At 48.2% G+C, this 22,336-nt stretch overlaps 1 protein-coding gene across 1 annotated transcript in view; it reads right to left on the reverse strand.

The window, feature by feature from the left end:
- The window catches only part of LOC126475690 (homeobox protein prospero-like), a 61,180-nt gene extending 58,390 nt beyond the window's left edge, over positions 1 to 2,790 (reverse strand). The window contains exon 1 of the mRNA XM_050103488.1: positions 229 to 2,790. Within this exon, the coding sequence (XP_049959445.1) occupies positions 229 to 2,668 (2,440 nt within the window). The 5' untranslated portion in view covers positions 2,669 to 2,790. The remainder of the gene's footprint in view (positions 1 to 228) is intronic.
- Positions 2,791 to 22,336: the final 19,546 nt, after the last annotated feature.

The following is a 22,336-nucleotide window of genomic DNA, read 5'->3' on the forward strand; positions in this document are numbered from 1 at the left end:
GCTGCTCCAGTTACGCGAGGCGTCGTCGCAGCATGCGGGCGTCAACAGGTGGGCGCCACCGTGTCTGTCATGCCGTGGCGTATGCTTAACAATCACAAACCGTCTCACACCTTTCGCTAAGCCGAATCACTTGTGCACACTCTAAAAAGCTGTTTTTAAACGAGTTACGTGCTTCAGATGAAGTCTGAGTAGGCAACATGAGAGGTACAGGAGTTATTCAGCACTTACCTCCACGGTCGATGACCTTAGTCCTGGGGCTCTTCCTGTCGAGAAGCTGCGACGCCAGCAGGAGGTCCTTATTCAGCTGCTCGGCGGCCACAGCCGCTGCTTCCGACTGCTTGAAACGCCGCTGCTGCACGAACCGGGACACGATCGAGTCGATGAGACTCGAGAGCGAGGCGGTGATCTCCGATTTGAGGACGTCTGCGAGGCCCTCGAGATCGGCGCCGGAAACTGGGGCGGCGGCCACGCTGTTGCGGAACATGGTGAAGCGTTCAGAAAAGTCCGCCGAGACAGCAGAGCTCTTCATTTGCTGCTGCTGCTGCACAACTTGTTGTTGTTGTTGTTGTTGTTGCTGCTGCTGCTGTTGCTGCTGCTGTTGTTGCTGCTGCTGCTGTGCGACAGCTTGTTGCTGTTGCTGCTGATGGTGCTGCTGTGCAGCCAGCTGCTGCTGCTGCTGTTGTTGCTGTTGCTGTTGCTGCTGGGCGGCGAGTTGTTGCTGTTGTTGTTGGTGGTGGTGGTGCTGCTGTTCCGCCACGGCAGCCGCCGCTGCTGCGTCCTTGGCCATCCTCTCCTGCTCCAAGAAGAGCTTGTGGCTGACACCCAGGTACATGGCAGCGGCGTTGCTGAGGGGGTGGTGGTGTTGGTGGTGCTGCGCCATCTGAGGGTGGCCCTCGTGCATTTGTTGCTGCTGCTGCGGCGTCGGTTGCTGCTGCTGCGGCGGCTGTTGCTGTGGTTGTTGTTGTTGGTGGTGTATCATCGGCATGCCGCCGTTCATCGTCTGCATCATATGGTGTTGCTGTCCCATTTTGGGAACGGGTAACCTGTTCGCCGGAGAGCACGGCTTGGGAGTTACGTTCTTATCCGGCACGCCGACGGGAGGCATCGCCGGGGGCTGCTGCGGCATAGCGACCGGGGGCGGAGGTTGCTGCTGCGGCACAGCAGTCATGGGAACCGGCGGCATCACCTGCGGCAGTTGCTGCTGCTGTGGGGGCGGCGGGGGCGGAGGTGGCGGAGGCGGGGGTGGCGGCGGCGTCGGGCTCGGTGCGTCCGCGTCCAAGTCGCTGCCTCCGTCGTCCATGTCGGCACAATCCGACGACTCCTGCTCCATCCTCGTGCACAGCTGAACGTATTTCTGTTGCATCTCGGCCAGTTGCTCCTGCATCGACCGCAGCTGCGACTTCAGGGCGTTCTTTTCGACTCGCTTCTGGCGCACCTCTGGCGGTTCGATTAACAGGTCGTCTTCATCGTCCATGAGGAGTCCCAGCCCCGCAGACAGGTGAAGCTGCTGCTGCTGCTGGCTGCTGCTGTCGTGTTGGACAGGGTGGTACAGCTTCCTCTTCTTACAGCCGTTCACCGCGATCGGCACAGGGCTCGACCGCATCGACGACACGATGTTCTCCACGCGCGCTCGCTTCAGCTCAGCCATATGTTCCGAAGGCTTGTGCTGGCTGTTCGGCGTCGTGCTGGTGGATTGGTGCTGCTGCTGTTGCGACTGTTGCCCCGAAGACGGCGACGGGACGTCCTTGTCCTTGCCGTCCTTGTCGCCGGATTGCGCGTCGCTCTCCGTCTCGTCCTTCACTCGATTCCCAGAGTCGGAGGCGGGAGACGCGAGCGACTGCTCCGTGTCGGAGCTCGCGCCGCCGTTCAGCGCCTCCTCCATCTCCTTTTTGATCTCCTTGGAGATCTGCTTGCTGACGGCGCCGGCGACCTCGTTGAGCGCCTCCTCGACGGCCGTCGTCGACTCCTCCTCGCCGCTCTGCACCTCGCCGTCACTGCCGTTCATGGCCACTTCCTTGTCGCCCATGCCCTCGGACGTGACGTCGCCGTTCTTGAGCTGCAGCAACAGGTCGTTGTTGTTGCTGGTGATGCTGTTGTTATTGTCCGGGGAGCCCGGGTCACCGCGCAGATCGTGCAGGTCGAGGCCGAGGAGGTCCTTCTTGCGGCCCTGCAGGATGTCCCTGAGCATGTGGTGGGCCAGGTCGCCCGGCGGCGGACTGCCCGCGCCCGTCGTGTCCTCGCCGTCGAGCCCGCGTCGGATCACCGACGTGGCGTTGAGGCAGTCGAAGGCGCCCTTGGAGTCGCCGCCGGCGCTGTTGTCCATCATGACGTCGGGCCCGGCGCTGGTGGCGACGCCCCCGCCGCCCGCCTGGCCGCCCCCGCCGCCTCCGTCTGTCTTCACTCCCTGCCTGCCGAGCAGCTCGTTGAGCATCTTGGCGGGCGCGAACGCCGCCGGCCCGAACAGGCCGAAGTGTTGCTGGCTTTGGCTGAAAATGGCGCCGTAAAGTCCTCCGCTGAGGAAGCTCGGTCGCGAACTGAAGTTCGGTATGGACGAGTAGCTGTTCCTGGGCTCGCCCGCGTCCACTCGCTGCCTCGTGCGCTTTGTCTTCTTCAGCAGTTTATCTCCGTACAACCCGAAGCATTCGGCCTCCTCTTCTGATGACATCATAAGAAAGCGCCTCTGTTATTGGCGGAGGGTCCGCTGCGAGTGGTAGGGGCCCCGGCGCAGCCAGTGGAGCTCCGCGCCTCCCCTCCTCGGCACCTCGGCGACTCCCCTCCTGGTGCTGGCTGTGCCTCTGCCGCTGCTGCTGCTGTACTCCGGCCGACGGCGCGCCGCTCAGACTCACTTGCCCATCGCCGCGCCTGCAACAAGCCACCGCACACCTGGCGTCAGCGCACACCCGCCGCTCGCCCTCGCCACTGCTGCCGCCGCGCGCTCTGCCTCAAGTCAGTTCCACAGCCAGTGCCCTCTCGTGCACTGCTACTGTACTGGTTTCTACCAACAAATGAGCACAATGCAGTTGCTATAATTTACCAAAATAAAGTGTTACGAAGCGTTTCCATATAACGATCCCTTTTCAGATACCTTTCACGACACTAATGTACTGCTTTTTAATCTCTATTTTGAGCTGAACAGCTAATTGGTACCAAATTTAATGATGAATTGGAACCACCACTGCTCTGTTGATATTCATTTATTGCGCCACGGCCGGTTTCTGTAACCGTCGTTTGCCGGCCGGGACGACCGAACGGTTCTAGGCGCTACAGTCTGGAACCGGCTACGGTCGCAGGTTCGAATCCTGCCTCGGGCATGGATGTGTGTGTGTCCTTAGATTAGTTAGGTTTAAGTAGTTCTAAGTTCTAGGGGACTGATGACCTCAGAAGTTAAGTCCCATAGTGCTCAGAGCCATTTGAACCATTTTTCTAACCGTCATTTCCAGGTTTTGCCTCAAGGCAACTATACCGCCTAAACATTGATACTGGCACAACTCGGTAATGAACGAAACCGGTTATGAGACAGTCAAAGTGTTTCAGTATAGCTGTGGTGGTTCTCATTAACCCCAAATATTCGTACTGCTTTTTTTCCCAAGAAATGAACACGACGGACGTGCTATAACTTACCAAAATAGTTACGAAACCTTCCATTACCAAGCTACTGTGTTCAGATAGGGTTACCTTTCTGGTCAGAAGTTCACTTTTAGAGTATGTAGTGGAAATATCACGATTCCAGAGAGAAGAAAATACATTGGAGTCGTAAATTAATGCAATTGCTTTCCACATGTTCACGGCAGTGGAAACACACACTCGCTAGTACAAAATTCAAGTAACAGGGGTTTTCGGTAATGAAAATCACACGAAAGGCAATGAAAGCCATCTGGTGATCTTCTGTATCTTGTGCTCCATTGCTTTTATAGAACACATAGTTTTAAGTATAACCGTCACAAACCTCCTAAAATATCTGTTGTTCTGCGGTTACAATAGTTCGTCTACCAGATGACTACGTACTGTCCAAACTAGAAGAAGAACAACAAAAACTTCAGCAGCTCTGTAACGGTTGCGTATGAAAATATCGCGCATAGACGCCAGCTGTGCCGAAATATTTCGGTAAAATATAGTGAAACAAGCATTAAATTAAAAGTCATGCAATTCAGTTTAAATGGTATTGATTTTCAGCACTATTCAGTGTGCAACTGCATGGTGAAATGGCGTCGACACTTCAGGATCCTCTCACTCTGCTTCAGAACTGTTTCTGGATTTGTTAACTCTAAACATCAGAAACGGTAGCAAAAATAAATACATCTCGTAGGCCTACTACTCTCCTCTGTGAAATGGTACAAATACTTTGATACCACTTAGAATTCATACTGTATATTGCATTATATTTCGCAACGTCTTTTAAAGCTTGCAACTGCCAATATCATGCCCATGTAACTGCGTCCATTTCGAGCACGGTTACCTCAATCAATACACGCAAAGCTAAGGCTGTCAGTAGAAGTGAATGGACTCACGATATCGAAGGTGAGCAGTTTTACTTTCAACGCTGTGTCAGTGCCAACTAAGTAGAACGATACAACTCCCTTTCTCTTACAGAAACACGCAAACAAGTGAGATAGTGGCACTGTCTTCTGTCATGGAAAGAGCGAGTAATGAGATAATGTAGAATTTAGCGTCGACGTCAGAACAAGACCGAGGCAGTTTTATACTAGGAACAGAATACAGGCCTAGCAAAGAAACCAGATTCATACACTCAGATTTCATTTGTTGTACACAAAGTAAATACAAACCGAGCGACGTACCGTCACTGGACTTCTCAACGACGTTCCATTTCAACAACTGACTCTTTATGCCATTCTAAATTCGCAACAAACGCTACGTCATTCTGCATTTCCCTCCACTATCAGCTAATTGTGGCCAACGCAGGAGAAACTGAATATCGTAATTGATGAATTACCAATTTCGGCGAAACGACCAAACATCTCTTCGGCCACGACCAATAGACTGCACGTATCGTAATACGGCGGCGGTCCCAGGGTTAACATTTGCATATCTCCAATTAGACAGGAAATCTCTTTGATGGTACCATGACGTAAAGTGGAAAAGCGATATTACCGTTTCTGCGCAACCAGTAATAGCAATCAAGACTCAATTTAACTGCGGTGTGGTTTCCAGTGCGTGTCTGTCGCAAAAGTAAACCCCCCCCCCCCCCCCCTGTCGATAGGGCGAAGCAAATGTCATGGCAAAAGGGGAATGACACACACTGCTAGAACATACCTGGCAATCGGGGTCTAACGCATCGCTCCCTGCCCTGCTAGAGTACGGTGATATAAGTGCAAAAGAACGCTTGCTTCGCAGTAATGAGAGCAATATATAAAGTAGTTCAGGAGATACGAACGTGACATGCAACTAGAGAGTGATGTTGCCATTTAAACAAGGGCAGTAAAGGTGGCCACCGGCTCCCAGATATTATGCAAGTTTCACAGAAGTCTAGAAAAATCGGTCTGACGGACTATTGATGAACGATAAAGATGACATGTTAAAAGATTCTTAACAGAAATGTCAAGTGCTGTTTACGGATCTCTAGAAAGTAAGATTACATCAGACAGAACACGTAGTAAGCTGTTCATTTAGTCATTTTTCCAGTGGTTTGCGAATAGAATCAAATAATTATCCTTTAAAATGAAACTCCTAGGATCTTTAAAATACAGATGAAGCTGTAAATATAGAACTAATAAGTGGTTCCTTCCTTTAGCTCAGATAAACAAAGAGACTGTCCGTATGTGACTCACTTTCTAGGCTTTGTACGTATCTTCTCAGGATACTTTCGCATATAATGTCATCACAGGTGCACATGGTACTAATTGTGTATCGTCTTTCAACTCTGAGAATGCGAGCGAATTCTACCTATTACTCAAATGGTCTACAGTGGCCACTTTCTTATAACGCCCGTTACCTATTGCTGTAGCAGCAGAACAGTATTTATTATGAAGCTATTTTTTGCAATTTTAATTCCGCAGGGGTACTGTTTCCTTTCATTTTTCTCAGCCAAATAACAGCAAGTTTGGGTTGAGGAAAAGGGGTTCCCGAATGGGAATATTTACGAGGGCACACCCAGTTTTGGTAATAACATGATAATAAAGGTTGGAACCAGTGTATTTGGAGCTATTTCAGTTTTGCTTTTGAGAAAAATATGTCCGTTATCTCAGACCAAAAATTAAAAGTGTGTGTGTGAGGGGGGGTGGGGGGGTGGGGGTGGTAAAGTGTGTGTGAGTGAGTGTCTGTTTATATGTATGGCAAGGTCACACTTTTGTTATCTGTAGTTTTGGTGAACTGGTTGAGACACTGGGTTCATTTGAGAGGAATGAAATTCAAATAGTAGTGTGTAATCATAATTTAGATTTTCGGCTGTTGCCATACACAACTTCTCGCCACACATACCAGATGCCTCCAACTCTACTTCGCTTCATCTTACTAGCCCAATGTCGACGACACTTGAAACTGTACCATTCCTCCGTTTTCTGTTTTCTTGACTTTGTTGTTCCAGGGGACAGATGTAAATTTGAGATGTGGAGAAATCGATGTGCAGCAAAGATGTTGATGCTCAAAAAAATGGTTCAAATGGCTCTGTGCGCTATGGGACTTAACATCTGAGGTCATCAGTCCCCTATAACTTACAACTACCTAAATCTAACTAACCTAAGAACATCACACACATCCATGCCCGAGGCAAGATTCGAACCTGCGACCGTAGTTGTAGCGCGGTTCCAGACTGAAGCGCCTAGAACCGCTCGGCCACAGCGGCCGGCAAGATGATGCATTCTCACCGTAATCGTTTACGATCAGTAGACTAACTGCTACAAGCAACACTGACGGACATGTTCACGACTGTGGTTCAATACAACGCTGAAGAGCAGTGGAACAGCGAAGAGGGATTTCTCTTGGGCCACTTGGATGAGCGTATTGCGAGCAGTGCTATCAACATCATCACACATTAATCCCTAAGCAGCGTTAAATGTTGAGATGTTTAGCGAACTCAGTCAACGACGTAGGAGCAATCAAACATTCATCTCTTATCATTTTCTGCACCTAAATTGGAGCTGGTCTCAGACAATTGCCGCGGAAAGACTGCGCTGCACGAGCCAGTGTAGTTAACACGAGCGCAGAGAAAGACCTGCAAGCGGGCGCGAGTGAACACGCACGGGTTTCTTCTGTCACTCTGACGCACAGCTGCTTAACAAGTCGGAAGGAAAGGAGAAGAAGAAGGCTTGATGCGAAGGAACGGAGGCGGCGCGCGCGGCGGAGTGGTTGGCTGCTGCAGTGTAAAGGTTTTGGTTGGCGTGTGTCATTATGGGCGCGCGGGAGAAAACGCGAATCGACAAAGACCTACTCGGTCCCCCTGGCCGTACCACGTCATCGGCTTTGTGTGTCGACAATGGAAGCCGCGCCACGAGGCGAGGGGCGCACTCTCCGCCTCCCACCGTCGCTACTTTCCTAGCCTCCGGTCTGCAAGGCGCGTAGCAGCCCCCGGCCGCCAGGTACCGTGGTTCAGCACCCGGCGCGTCCCTTTAGACAGAAAGAAGTAGCTACGTTTCGGAACGAATGTAGGTCGTCGCTTATAGATGAGATGGTGCAGAATTGCTTGTAATACGGCCTCTGTTTCCTGTTCGACGTTCCACCAGCCTCGAGGCGCGAAGAGGTGTCAAAATGGTTCAAATGGCTCGGAGCACTATGGGACTTAACTTCTGAGGTCATCAGTCCCCTAGAACTTAGAACTACTTAAACCTAACTAACCTAAGGACATCACACACATCCATGCCCGAGGCAGGATTCGTACCTGCGACCGTAGTGGTCGCTCGTTTCCAGTCTGTAGCGCCTAGAACCGCTCGGCCACCCCGGCCGGCGAAGAGGTGTCACTGTGGTTAAGACACGGAGATAGTATTCGACGGGAGCAAGGCTCAGATCGCTGTCTGCTGTCGTGTCTTACTTTCTCCGTCGCTGAAACGCTTCTGGAGAAATCCAAGATGAAACCACACTTTCAACGGGGCTTTAAGCTATAATCTTCTGTCGAAAACGAAGTGATTACAGAAGGAGTAGTGGCTCATTTCGACAGTATAGGAGAGATTTTGGACGTTGACCTACTGAGTATCCACTCGCCATTCCAGAGAAATCGTTAAGGAAAGCCGCGGAAAAGCGTATCAGTGTAACCTCTAAAGGAGTCCAGTTTCTCAAGCATTTACATGGCTATTTACAACAGGTGCGTTTCTCCCTGGGTAACAGTAGAGAAGAACTAAAATGGTTCCAATGGCTCTGAGCACTATGGGAATTAACTGCTGAGGTCATCAGTCCCCTAGAACTTAGAACTACTCAAGCCTACCTAACCTAAGGACGTCACACACATCCGTGCCCGAGGCATGATTCGAACCTGCGACCGCAGCAGCAGCGCGGTTCCGGACTGAAGCGCCTAGAACCGCTCGGCCATCCCGGCCGGCAGAGAAGAACTACTCAACTCTTTCTGATTCTTTAATTCTGTCTTAGCTATAGTGAGTCAAGTTTTTATTGATTCCAAAGTTGGTTAGTGTACCATAGAGGGTAACTAGGCAGGGTTCTATTCAGGGGGACCTCCACTTCCCTTCCTCCGATTTCACCGATTTCAGAACTCGCTGACCCAACACGTGGGGAAACGACTGTTCAAGTTGTAACACAACTGCGTTAACGTTCATAAGTAGAGCTTTACTGCTATTAAATGGGCTGCCATAAAGCTGCACACTTTTGATGATTGTGGGAAGAACTGGACTGTAATAGAATTACGTTAATGAGATTGTTATGTGTGGCAATATAGTCATCTCGTTCAGGCAATTAATGTTAAAGGGTTTTGACTTAAAAGATGAGAATTTTAGGACAAACATATTATAAATGTTTATCTTCCTTAAAATTTGAAAAGAGCCAAAATGGCGATACTGCATTATATAACATATTAAAATTGACCACAGTAATGAAGTTCCAACGGTTGAATGAAGATCTAAAGAGGCTGACGTGCGTGTGTTGTTGCATCGTAAACGTTTGGTTTTTTAATTACACAGCCAAGATGAGGTAAATGTTCAGTGAAGTGAAATTCAGTACTTCTTTTAGGCACAACAGCCGAAGGACAAAAGCAGGCCACGTATTTGAAAATATTATGTACATCAGGAACGGCGGATAATTGTTTGTGATCTTGACACCAGGACCATTAAATTATGATGTGCAATCGTATGGACAACTGTGTACAAATATTTCCATCAGTACTGACATCTGACATCTAGGATGGACTCTTGTACAGGCACATGAATTTCTCACGACATTCAGCCTGAACGTAAAGTCGTAAAATGATTTTTCTGTGTTAAAGTTGCCTATTCAATGAGGACGAATTTTTTCCAGAGGCTCCTTAAGAACGACGAAAACAAAGACTTTCCAAATGCGATGATATTCCCAAACAGTGAACGTTTCTTCAGAAACATGTGTGTTTCATCGTACTGCAGTACAGGACAGAAGGAATCCAGCCCTCTTAATTGGAGGAATGCCGATGTTATAGAATTCAGCTGAAGTCCAGACGCAGTGCGGCCATATCAGTGTCGTAAGTCTATTAGGCGTTCCCTAAAAGGATAGACGCCCAAGTCTAGCCGGCGGTGTTAGCATGCGCCCCGTGTACAGTGTTCGCACCACAGAACACAATAGCGACAAGAAGCGTCTGTGGATCAGTCGTTAAGTACCTTTGTTTCGTTCCGTGCTATTCATTTAACAAAACAGAAGAAGGCGACATCACTATCGAGGACACTTACGCACCAGGATTTCCCCTCACTTCTCTGCAAGGCCTATGGATGGTATTTTCTGTGAACAATTTGACCGCTGTTAAACACCTGACCTCGAATGAAACGCAGCACTACTTTGTTTTCCAAGAGCCTTTTATATTGCGTTGAGGTTTCTTTTCCTGTTCTTGGCAGAGGAAATACCTCACACAAACTCGCGGTTGCCCGAATGGTCACTTTTAAGAGGTAAAGACAACATCTCCTTAAGCCCTTGTCCAAATGACTTATTACTTTGTCAGTAAAGAACCAACCACTGAAGGGAAGCATACAGTTCGCCATACACCAACATCTTCCGCAGTTTTTGCTATGAGCTGTACGAAGACAAGGTCATGGAGAAAAAATCTACCAATATCAATTTCCGATGTAACACGCTAGTATTAACTAGTTCCCTGTTACTTGCAGAATTTCCTTTCTTTGTGTTATTTACCTTTAGTCTAATTTTTGTTGAAAAAGAAGGGGACGTTTAAAAGTACAGAGAGTTATGAAAAGAGAGATGACTTGTGCTTTTTAATAATATATATATATATATATATATATATATATATATATATATATATATATCGTAGCTCATGTTGCCACATGAAAATATACTAGCTAGAAAGTTAAATCACTGTACTTATTACCGCATGTTTCTGTTTGAAACTGAATAAGTCAGTTTCAGGAACGGATGGGCTGCTACTACACAGTATTTCATTTTATGCAACGAAAGCTTGGATTTACGTTTGTAATGAACCGTACAGGGAACGGCCATGGATGGTGCACTTCATATGTTTACTCCGCGGACACTGATGGTTCTCCAGACCGCTTTCGTGTAAGCCTGCAGGTTGTCGCACTTTTTACACAGACGGTGATGCGGGTCCACCTACATAGGGGGCGTTCACTTCCGCCACCTTGGCGGCCAGTCGCACTCTACATCAGGTACACGTTATCGTCCGCTACGCTCCTCGTAAGGTGAGAAATCTCGACCCGAAAGTATGTCTGAACACTGCAGTCCCTTCCTTCGACCCGTATATGGATCAAGCTCAACCAACTAAGTTTGGACCCACCAGTTTGACACGGACTTTCGAACAAGATGCAGCTTGTTGATCCTTACATATAGCGCTAGAAATTCATTATTCTCTCCCTACAAAGATAATATGGCAGACATGCGTTCATCATACCACAGTTCACGCTGTTAAGGATTTCGACCCTGCTGTCTACCTGGACGCACAGCGATACACAACTGTTCGATTACGCTACAGGCGATAAATCACTTTAAACATACCTAGGAGTAACCAGCCGGAGCGAGTTAAAGTAGGATGATCACATGTTACAGATAGTAACCAAAGAAGATGGCAGGCTCAGATTCTTAGGAAATGTGCTTCATCCACGAAGAAAGTGACTTACTAGACACTTATCCCCCGACTTTTTCACCGTTAATCAGTCTGCGACCCTTTCCAAATCAGATGAGTAAGAGATAAGATAGAAAGAAGAGCGGCGCGTTTCTCACGGGATCCCTCAGTAAGCGCGAGAACATAATGGAGACGCTCAGCTAACTCTGGAGGCAGAAGCTACAAGAGAGGGGTCCGAGCGCCACTGGGAGATTTGCTGTTGTAAATCCGAGAGAGCACGTTGCAAAAACAGACGAGCATCGTATTAACCCCTCCCACATACGTCTCGCGGAATGACCACAACGAAATATTCAGAGAAATTAGAGGTCTTCGGAGATTTAACAAATGGTTCAAATGGCTCTGCCGGCCGCAGTGCCCGAGCGGTTCTAGGCGCTTCAGTCTGGAACCGCGCAACCGCTACGGTCGCAGGTTCGAATCCTGCCTCGGGCATGGGTGTGTGTGATGTTCTTAGGCTAGTTAGGTTTAAGTAGTTCTAAGTTCTAGGGGACTGATGACCTCAGATGTTAAGTCCCATAGTGCTCAGACTATGGGACGTAACGCCTGAGGTCATCAGTGCCCTAGACTTAGAACTGCTTAAACCTAACTAACCTAAGGACATCACACACATCCATGCCCGAGGCTGGATTCGAACCTGCGACCGTAGCAGCAGCGCGGTCCCAGACTGAAGCGCCTAGAACCGCTCGGCCACAGCGGCCGGTGAGGTTTATCGATACTCGTTCTTCCTTTGTACCAGTCGTGAAGAAGGGGAAAAATAAGGTTACCAGAAGTACCGCCCCCTCACCCAAGCACACAGTGTAAGATAGCTTGCGGAGTATAGTTATACAGCGCTACTATTCAGATGAACGTCGCATCTAAAACAGCCCAAATAAATACTCTATCCCTTCTATTTTCGTAACCACAGTTATCTCTAGGTCACGGCAGTATGTGACATGGTAACTCCTCTGATAACAGCGAATCTAGATCTGACATTTTTAAATTCCTATACTTGCCCGACCTGGAGACGATGAGCCTGCTGTGCAGTAGCCCACATACGTTTCCAGAGGCTATTTAAAAGAAAACAAAATAAAGTTTTAAAGCCAAGCACAGAATAGTATTGCACTGCGGCCTGGTACGCGCCGCGTACAGCGAGGGGTGGGCCGCCCTCGGCCTAATGAGTGCATCAACTGTTGCTGGAAGCCGGTGCAGCCGTCCGTCACCACCAGTTGCAGCTGTCGGAAGTGTCTGCTGTCGCGCTCGCCTCGCCTCGCCATATGGCACGCACAGCCGTACGCACTGCACGCAGCTCCCACACTGCCGCCCCCGACGCCCGTCCGTTCGCACGCAAGCCTGCCTTTCAATTATGGCGTCGCTATTCCGCGCAGGTGACCCCGTGGGAGCGCCACTCCGATAGCGTCTCCCGCACTCCTCACCCCTTCCGGATACGCAAAGTACTGTCGCAAGCATTTCCCGACCACTACCAGCTTACCAATTTACGATCGGTATCGTAGTATTTTTGGACGTAGGAAAGTGCTCTACAATATTAGGCCGAGGGAGATTTAAAAATCCTAAGAAAAACGTAAATAAAGAACATAAATTGCATTCAGAATAAAATGGGTGCTGTGAAAGCACAAGATAAAAAACAGGTAAGTCAGTTTGAATAAGAATGTAAGTCTGCGACGGTATTATTTATGTCAAGGAGTAGTGAATGAAGTTCAACACAATGTCAACAATGGAAAAAGAACAGTTACAAAGTTGAGTTGTAGACTAAATACTTTCTTCGACACATCACAGGAAACGTTGTGCATGCTTAACATGCGTTCACTGATCACTGGCCATCGGAAAAGAAAAGAAAAAAAAATGGTTCAAATGGCTCTGAGCACTGTGGGACTTAACTTCTGAGGTCATCAATCCCCTAGAACGTAGAACTACTTAAACCTAATTAACCTAAGGACATCACAAACATCCATGCCCGAGGCAGGATTCGAACCTGCGACCGTAGCGGTCGCGCGGTTGCAGACTGAAGCGCCTAGAACCGCTCGGCCACACCGACCGGCATTTTTATGTTGTTTGGCACTTAGAAAGGAAACAGAAGCATAAAGAAAAGGGCGCTTTTTGCTGCATTCTAGATAATGCTTAATGAGTTTGCAAGTATATATTTTCTCGGGCAAATAAATGTGTAGGTTTGGATGATACTTACCCTATTCTTCCAGTTCTCAGGAGTGTAGAGAATTTATCAAATGACCTTTGCCAAGAAGTTCCACTACGAATTCTGCTTTGGTTATAAATAAATACGATTATCATTGATTGTTCCACCTTTTTGTTAATATAATTCGATTTTTCACAAAAAGGATAGTCCCTCATAAACTCACTTTCACCGTTCTGGTGTCGAACTTCAGTGCAGGCAGTTCTCACAAGACACTCAGTTCTGACACTGACTTGTAGACGAAAATGACCACCCGCCGCAGACGAGACTCAGTACAGGAATAGAAAGCTAGGGGCAGTGCAGTAGACTCGCTCGGTTCGTGCAGCCAAGAAAGCCGATCGTGTAAAAGGGGTTTAAGAGATCGCATCTAAGCTTGAATACGACGACGAAGAAAAACCTTATTGAGCACTACTAAACATATGGATAATATTTTGTGGAGATGTAACACAGTGGTTTCCATCAGTGGTGGCACGTTTGGTTGGAGCGGCGGGCTGGCTGCAGCGGGGCAGGTGTGTTTGTCTGCTGGGCTCCTGACAGCTGTGCTGAGGAGCTGCCCGCCGCGTCTTTGTGGGGCGGAGGTGACTCGCGCTGCAAGGAGGACGGCAGCCGGCAGGAAGGAAGAAAGGAAGGAAGGAAGCGGGCAAGAGACCCTGCGCAGAGCAGGTAGCTGGGCGGGGTAGCGGCGGTCGCCTAACGGACTTTTCGCCGCGACCGGTACGGCCTCCTCGTGCCCCCGTCTGGCGCTCAAAAGGATCCCAAGGAGTGGTTCTCAATGCCTTCAAGAAGCCACCTCGGCTCGCCTCGCAGTTATAGCCTCCGTCGGTTACCCGAGTAGCGACTGCGGAATCGGGAAGGGGAGGCAATGTGCCGCCCCACTAGGTGGTGACCTTTTTGCACACAGTCGTTGCTCACAGCTGAGAATGGGACTTTTTTTTTATTGGCGATCGTAAGGAGCCTGAGATTTCTTTATCTAATACATATTATTTGCTGGTAGTGCCCTACAGCTCGTAAGTATTTGAAAACAGGTATTTTTTTTTTCAAAACCGTTCTAAGAGCTGCTGATAAAATGAGTCTTTATTTTCTACCGGTTTCGGTCTTTTGATCCATCTTCAGGTACCATAAAACTGTTTGCAACAGCCTACATGGCAACCTCATTATTGTGGTTTTTATTTTATTGGCGCCAGTCACACCATTGCCACTCAGATTGTCGCAAACAATCTTGTGATATCTGAAGAAGATACGGTAGTAAATAATTATTATATCGGCAGCCCTGGTGATTTCGACACATGACATTTTTGCATTTTTTTTATTCACCTAGTGCAGTGTTCGTCCGTTGCCAAAAGGTGAAGGAAATTAGCGGCGAACTTTAGAACGCTCAGGAGCAGCCAGCTGTCGGTGACCTTCCTGTGTGTCATCTAGTCTAGTTCTACAGTGCATTTGCTGTAATGTGATAGCACGAACCGTTAAAACTCCTTGTGTACACTGTGCAAGATTAGCCTTTTCGACTACATTTAGATATTTCAGAAACGAAGCCTAATAAGTGTTGTGTGTGGCGTAAATGTATTTATCTGAAGTAGCAGAGAAACGTCTTACATTAAATCAGTTTTTAGCTTACCAGAAACCCAATGACTAGGGAGATATGAGCTTTATTATCAAGCAGTAGTAGAATTAAATGTTGCAAATGAGGATAACAATAATGTAGGGGTCTGATCGGTAGGAGCGGAAAACTTAATCGAATGGGGAAAGTAGGAAGCCGGCCGCTGTGACCGAGCGGTTCTAGGCGCTTCAGTCCGGAACCGCGTTGCTCCAACAGTCGCAGGTTCGAATACTGCCTCGGGCATAGATGTGTGTGATGTCCTTAGGTTTCTTAGGTTTAAGTAGTTCTAAGTCTATGGGACTGATGACCTCAGATGTTAAGTCCCATAGTGCTTGGAGCCATTTGAAGCATTTTTTTTCTTTTTTTTTTTTTTTTTTGAAAGTGGAAGAAAACCTTGTTCGGGAACGCATGACATTACCCGCGTGACATTACCCGCTTTAGATGATTTACAGAAAGCTGAATCAGGATTTCCAAACAGGGAATTGGACCCCGCTTCTTTTGAATAATAGTCCAATATAGGATATTAATACTGGCAAAGCCGATCGCTGAGAACTGGTTCAGAAGTAATGTAGTGATGGGAAGATGAGCTGATACTGTAAAGGAAGAGAGAGAGGACACCCAGAAAGAGTGTTGACTTCATTCTTGTAGACGCTCCCATGCTAGTTGTAGGTAACGTTTTCGCACATTTAGGTATGAGACTGTCGTTTGCTTCAAGTTACGTTTTGCGTAGAAGCGGCGATGACGACTAAGACTTCTTTCGACAGTCTTTCCTACTGAGCTAATGCTGTTGTTTATAATGGAGTCCTTTGTCAGCGGGATCTCCCGTCCTTCATTCCGTTGTCTCCCTCCCGTGGGAGCAAGCCACTTAAACGAATAACAACTGGGAATAATATTTACGACAGATAAACGGAAAGGCCTGACACTGGGTGAACCAGTACGGTGGGAAATCACAAAGGAACCTGGATCTCGGCGGAGCGCAGAGCGTTCCCATCTCGTTACGAGAGATGCCGTACAACTGGAAACGCGACCTGAAGGCGGCCTCCGGGTACTTGGGAGAGACAGCACGACTCTAGATCAAGCTGGGATGTCGGTGGGCGGAGTGTTTTGCCTGTTGGCCGGCGGCTGGCCACCTGGTCGCCAGGCCGTGTGAAACCCGATACGGGACAGGCGCGTGGCCGGCGGGCAGATGCGGCGCTGGATGGTCTTCCTCAGGCGAACCGCGAACCCGTCAATACTGGCCGCTGACCAATCATCCGCTCCGTTGGACTCCTATGCTTGCGTCTGCACTAAGAACACGTTACTGATACCGCAGATGTGTTCCTTTGCCACACATAATGAGTATCAGGCATGGAGAAAACCACAGAAAAAGACTGTTATCTGAGAACGCTGCCGGCCGCACTTTGCGTTGGATGATCCTTCACAAGGGTTGCGTCACACTGTGAAATCAGAGTTTGGGCAGTCCCACACTCGAAACGGTCGCCGATCGGCTACGCATGTTACCTGGAGCGAAAGCTGATACTGTTTCTGCAACACTTACTGTCCTTACAGTTGTCCAGCTGTTACACATAGGTGCTTTTCTTGTTTTATAAAAAACAACTGACGTCTGTGGAGTTTTAGGTAAAGCTGAAGAGCGCCTAACTGGCCCGAAACCGGTAATTAATATTAAATAAATCGTGATCTAGACTATTTTTAGGGATCTGTACCTCAGTCTGTGTAAGAAAGGAACTCTTGTAGAATCACTTTGTTGTCGGTAGGTCTGTATGTCTACCAGTATATACGGACCTTCAAAACCCCTTTTCTCAGGAGCGGGTAGACGTATAACGTTGAAACTGATGTCAGATATTAAGGTCTATGGCCGCTTGGCGAAGGAAAAAAGTGAAGCTCCTAAGTCAGTGCAATGAAAAGATGCAACCATTTTTGCCACATACTTTGGTACTCGCCAACTCGGTCATTAAAACCTATAGAGTACTTCCCGTTGTCCTAGAATAATGATTTGGCAAGAAGTAAGATTGAGCATTACACGAAAAATTTTTTTTGCCTATGTTATCAGACTGTCTGTCTGTTCGTGCATCTGCTGTGACACCTTCTTGTCACGACCTGGTAAACATTTGTCGCATACTAAGTTTACACTCCTCTGGCGTTGTAATAAATATAACTTCTAAGTCAATGCAACCAATATTTTGATGCAAACTCACTCTTTAAAATGTATGGATTACTTTTCCTTGACGTTGAGTGATGATATTCGGCAAGAAGAAAGCTTTCACCGTACAAGTAATAGAAAAGTATCAGAAAATTGTTAATATGTAGCTATAGCACACGAAAAGATAATTCTTTTGTCATCTGTTACCTGACTTCAAACCCGAAATTTAAAATTTCTCGAAGTTCTTGGAATCACAGAGGCCGATATCTTGCTAGTATCAATGTCGTCAATAACTGGTACAAATAGTCGAAATCCTAGATTCCCGGAATGGATGAACTGTCTATATACGTAATTAACTTTGTACGGAACACTCAGGGTGCGAGTCCTACTCGCAGCTGACTTTTTTGTTTTTGTAAAATAACAAAACAAAATCACTGTGTTCTGCGACACAGTCCCTCGTTTCTTTACGATTGCCCCCAGTAGTAGGTGCAAGTTATTTTCATTTGCTGTGGTATTTAGCTATGATGAGCCTCGTTAACGGTAGTTATGCCTGGTGGAGACACCGCGGTACCTCCTTAGGTGAACGAGGCGCAAAGTGTGGAGTTTTTTGGGCCACGGTGCCGGCCACGGACGGCCGCCCCCGCCACCCGCGGCTAGTAACAAGCTGTTTGTGTTGCACCGCGGTGGGAGGAAGCGAGGGACAGGACAGAAATCAAGGGTCCGCGCTCTGTCCCTTATTTACGTGAGGCGCGCGTTCGTCTGAGTGATTGAGGAAATCCTCAATCAGGGTTTCCCTGGCCTGAGACACGAACGGCCCGTGGCTGTCACAGGCGGGCAAGACCGGCGGGTGACTCGTGCCCCGTTCACGTTCACGTACCTCCCACCCCTCCCTCCCCCATCTCCCCCACCCGCCAGAACGAGAGCCCAAGGAGAGACCGCAGCTTCCTCCTGTCCGTTTCCTGGCGCGTCGCTACTGCACTTGATACATTTCCCAATCATTAACACATTTGTTTGTGTGTCTGATGTCACTTAGTGCAGCCGAAGGAAGGCAAGAGGGACCGACAGCGTTTTTCTGTACAGTTCTGCATGCGAGTCGTCTAAATAATGGTCTGCGTACATAGGGATTTCGTAAGTCAGCGACATATGTCGTCCTACGCTGAGACAAGAGTGACGCATTGTCAAAAATGAGTTCATGATATGGATTTCCTGCAGATACAGCTCTGCTGCGTCACGCGTAACAAGTACATCACACTACGCAATTGACATGGAGTGGCAACTCTAAACGTACTCCAAAATTTAAGTACGCGGGACGGGACGAGTCGTTTGAGCAAAACGTCCAAATGGCACGCAGATTCGCTATGAAACTCTGATAGTGTATGAAGCAAATGCTATATGGCGTCCAGCCCTAGTACAAAGGTGGAACAATATGACAAGGCCGCACACATGTGGGTGATGGTGATCGTGATGTCCGGGTCCTGCACAGTGCGATTTCTATCTTTTCGGCAATCTGAAAGAACATCAGGGAGAAAGAGATGTTCTAATGATAGGGACATTCACACTGCGGTTCTCAAAGGGCTCCGTGCCCAAAGAGCGGGTTTCTGTTATCTGGTAACTGAACGATTTTTACGACGTTTCCGAGCGTTGTTTAGAGGGACTTAGTGACTTCGTTGAAGCTTAGTGCAACGTTCTATGAAAGTTACTTGGCCTGCTGTAGTAATGCATAGCTCTCCTCGTAATTTCGTATCTTAGATATTTTTATCATGTGAAGCTACCCGCAGAAATGGAGAACCAGTTGGGTATTTCCCCACAGGGCTTCGGGAAACTGTCCAGAAAAAACAATCAGTATAGTCATTTATTCGGCCAAGAGTCGATAATGACAGTAATACTTTTGATCAGGTTCCGATTTACTCGTCTCTGCGACAGGCGGTAGTTCTACTCGGTGAACCGTACGAAAAAAACAACTACTGCCTTACTATAAAGTGAATCACGTTCTAAGAAAGGTCAAAAGGGAGAGGTATGCGACGCAGCATTACGTTACGCCTCTTTCAGACTTATACATATTATCGCCTCCTTAACCACCTTGCTTGTAGTTAATTTCATATTTACGCAAGCCCGAGGCTGCAAACTCGTAGCAGCCTGTGTGCCATTGTGTGCGAATGTGAATTTTGTCGCCTGACAGTATGGTCTTCAAGACCACAGAGATGCAGCAGATACCAACTGTCTACTACCCTCAAAAGATTTAACCACGTGAGGCGACAGACCCTCACAATCGGAAGAACACTGGAGTTCAGTTGCCGTGGTTTCTATAAAACCACTTCAAGTACATTTCGAGATTATGAGCTGATTCTGATCTAAATGAGTCGACGTTGATGGGATGTTAAACCCTACACTTCTATTCCTCCTTCCTTCAAACTATTTATACAGACGAATAATAGAAAATTGAATCTGAGAATATCTGTCCGTCGACAAGACCCTCAGGTTGAGTTGCATACATCCATGGATACCTAGAATACCATCTTGAGCTAGTGACAGCTTACCGTTCTCCATTTTGACCAAGATATATTTCAGGATTGTTGCATCTGCGCCTGAGGGAGATAGTATTAAAATTACCTAGTTCAGAATTTGTTTGGCTTCGTTCGTAAATGTTACTTTTCCTTTAGTTCGCCATTTGCTTTCTGCCAAACTCCCTTTAAAATGTAATTTAGTTGCTGTGGTTTTCAGACGTGCAACGGTGTCTCGTTGTCGTCTGCGAGAGTGTTTTTTCATCACCATTGATCGTGGTTAATTAACAGCAGTCAGTTTCATTGCGTAAAAAAAAGCACTAGTGTGATGTTCACTCGATGTCCAGCTGTTTCTACAGGCATTGCTACTGAGAGGCATGTTCCCACGAGTCTTCATGACGAGAACAACTCGAGTGTAGCCTCTTGTAACTTGATGGAAGCTGGATGCTGCCTGTTACAACGGCGGGGTAAACCGATCTGGACTCGATTCACAAGGGTCTCAGTATCGTAAGGGTCTTGTGTAAGGGAAGCTGGTCTGAAGACAAGAAACGGATCCAAAGAAAAGGCGGTGGCAGCGACAAGTAGTCCTGGGGCGAGAAGGGACCAGTCCCGTCAGGAAGCTGAGTTCGACCAGAAATTTCCCGATCGGAAGGGAGGGAGGTTTCAGGGGTCAGGTGGGGCCAGCTTCTCACGGGAATGTGACCCTGGGGTCGCGCGGCGCTGGACTTCTGGACCAGGGGCAACGATTCCGCAAACGGGACGGGACGGGACGGAACGGCCCGGGACAGGGGACGACCACGACGAGGGCCTCGACCACGACCGTGAGAGCCGGGCCGGACCGCGGGGTGGCACCTGCCGGCGCGGAGCGTGGGATCGCCAGGGCCGGCCCTCTGGCGCGTAATGAGGAAACGGGAACCGCTCGCTACGGCCGGAGCAGCCGCCGGCAGACCGGCGGTATGTGCTGCGGGGAGCCGAAGCCAAGGAGCAGAGCGCCTAGCGCCTCCGTCCGCAGGCCGTCTTCTGGCCGCTCACGCGGACCACGGAAGACCCAGCAGCCCTCTGTCCCGGTACTCTAACCCAGGACTGCCATAGAGGTTAGTGACGAGGGACGTGCCCTTCTGGTCTTACTGGGGGCCAGCTCGGGATGCTGTTTAGCACGCCTCAAAATTTCAGTTCTCTTCATTACAGCACCGTGTAGTCTTACACGACCTCTGTTTACTGAAAATGTTCGGTCTGGGAGGCCGTGGTCGATGTACAAGACTATCCTCCCATGTCTCGCCCCATCAGCGACCGATATATTCAGAGATAAATCGGCAGTTATATTTCTGAAGACGTCTCTCACGCCGGCCAGAGTGGCCGAGTGGTTCTAGGCGCTACAGTCTGGAACCGCACGACCGCTACGGTCGCAGGTTCGAGTCCTGCCTCGGGCATGGATGTGTGTGATGTCCATAGGTTAGTTAGGTTTAAGTAGTTCTAAGTTCTAGGGGACTGATGACCTCAGAAGTTAAGCCCATAGTGCTCAGAGCCATTTGAACCATTTTGAACGTCTCTCACAGATCGCGATGAAATGTCAGTGGATAATTTTATATATAGGCACCTCTGAACCTTGAAATTTCAGCTAATCATCGGCTGTGAAAGTCCAGTTTGTATTACGATGAGATGAACTAAATTTGTGGATACTCGAGCTGGCCCTGAAGGTATGTCTCGCAAGTATACATCGTGTACCGTCTCCCAGCATGTAAGTTTTAACTGAAGAGTCACTGCTTTCTGTTAAAGACGTTAAGGTTCGTTCAGGCTATCTTGTTGGAATATAATGTTTTATTCGTCACTATTGGCCAACGTCGTTCACATGGTCATTATCAATTGTCATATACATGAGACGGTATATATACTACTATCAGATCATATATGCAGTTACAAATAAGAAAAAGTACCGTGGCCTCTTTGTTTCTTATTTATCTGAACACAAGGAGCTGCCAGAGATGAAAATTATGTTAGGTAGCGGAAAACAGACTCGTTATAAGCGAAGTTTGAACGTTTGCATTTGTAGATATGATTCATCGATTTGGGCGAGGGGACCAGACAGCGAGGTCATCGGTCTCATCGGATTAGGGAAGGAGGCGGAAGGAAGTCGGCCGTGCCCTTTCAAAGGAACCATCCCGGCATTTGCCTAGAGCGATTTAGGGAAATCACGGAAAACCTAAATCAGGATGGCCGGACGCGGGATTGAACCGTCGTCCTCCCGAATACGAGTCCAGGGTGCTAACCGCTGCGCCACCTCGCTCGGTTTGCATTTGTAGACTTTGTACTTTTTATCGATTCAACCGCGAATCTGGTTTGATGTCATTTACGGCATTAAGTCGCCTTATACAGAAACACTTTAACATGTGAAGAAAAGGTATTGCAACAGTCTGTAAGCTACATGGTAAGCCGGTTCTGTTAGTCACTAAGGAGACTAGTTGAGAAATCACCTCCCCCCCCCCCCCAGCCCCTCCCTCACCTTGCTCACCACACTTCGTTTCATTACCAGACTGACTATTCCCTGTTGTCTGAGGATGTGTGGTATGAGCTGGCCCTTCCTTTTTTTGTTAGGTTGAGCCATGAATTTGTTTTCTCTAAAATCTGATTCAATACCTCTTCTTCAGCTAACCGACCATCCTATGTAGTTTCCAATACTCTTCTCTTG

This window comes from Schistocerca serialis, chromosome 1, assembly GCF_023864345.2.
Source record: "Schistocerca serialis cubense isolate TAMUIC-IGC-003099 chromosome 1, iqSchSeri2.2, whole genome shotgun sequence".
Lineage (NCBI taxonomy): Eukaryota > Metazoa > Arthropoda > Insecta > Orthoptera > Acrididae > Schistocerca > Schistocerca serialis.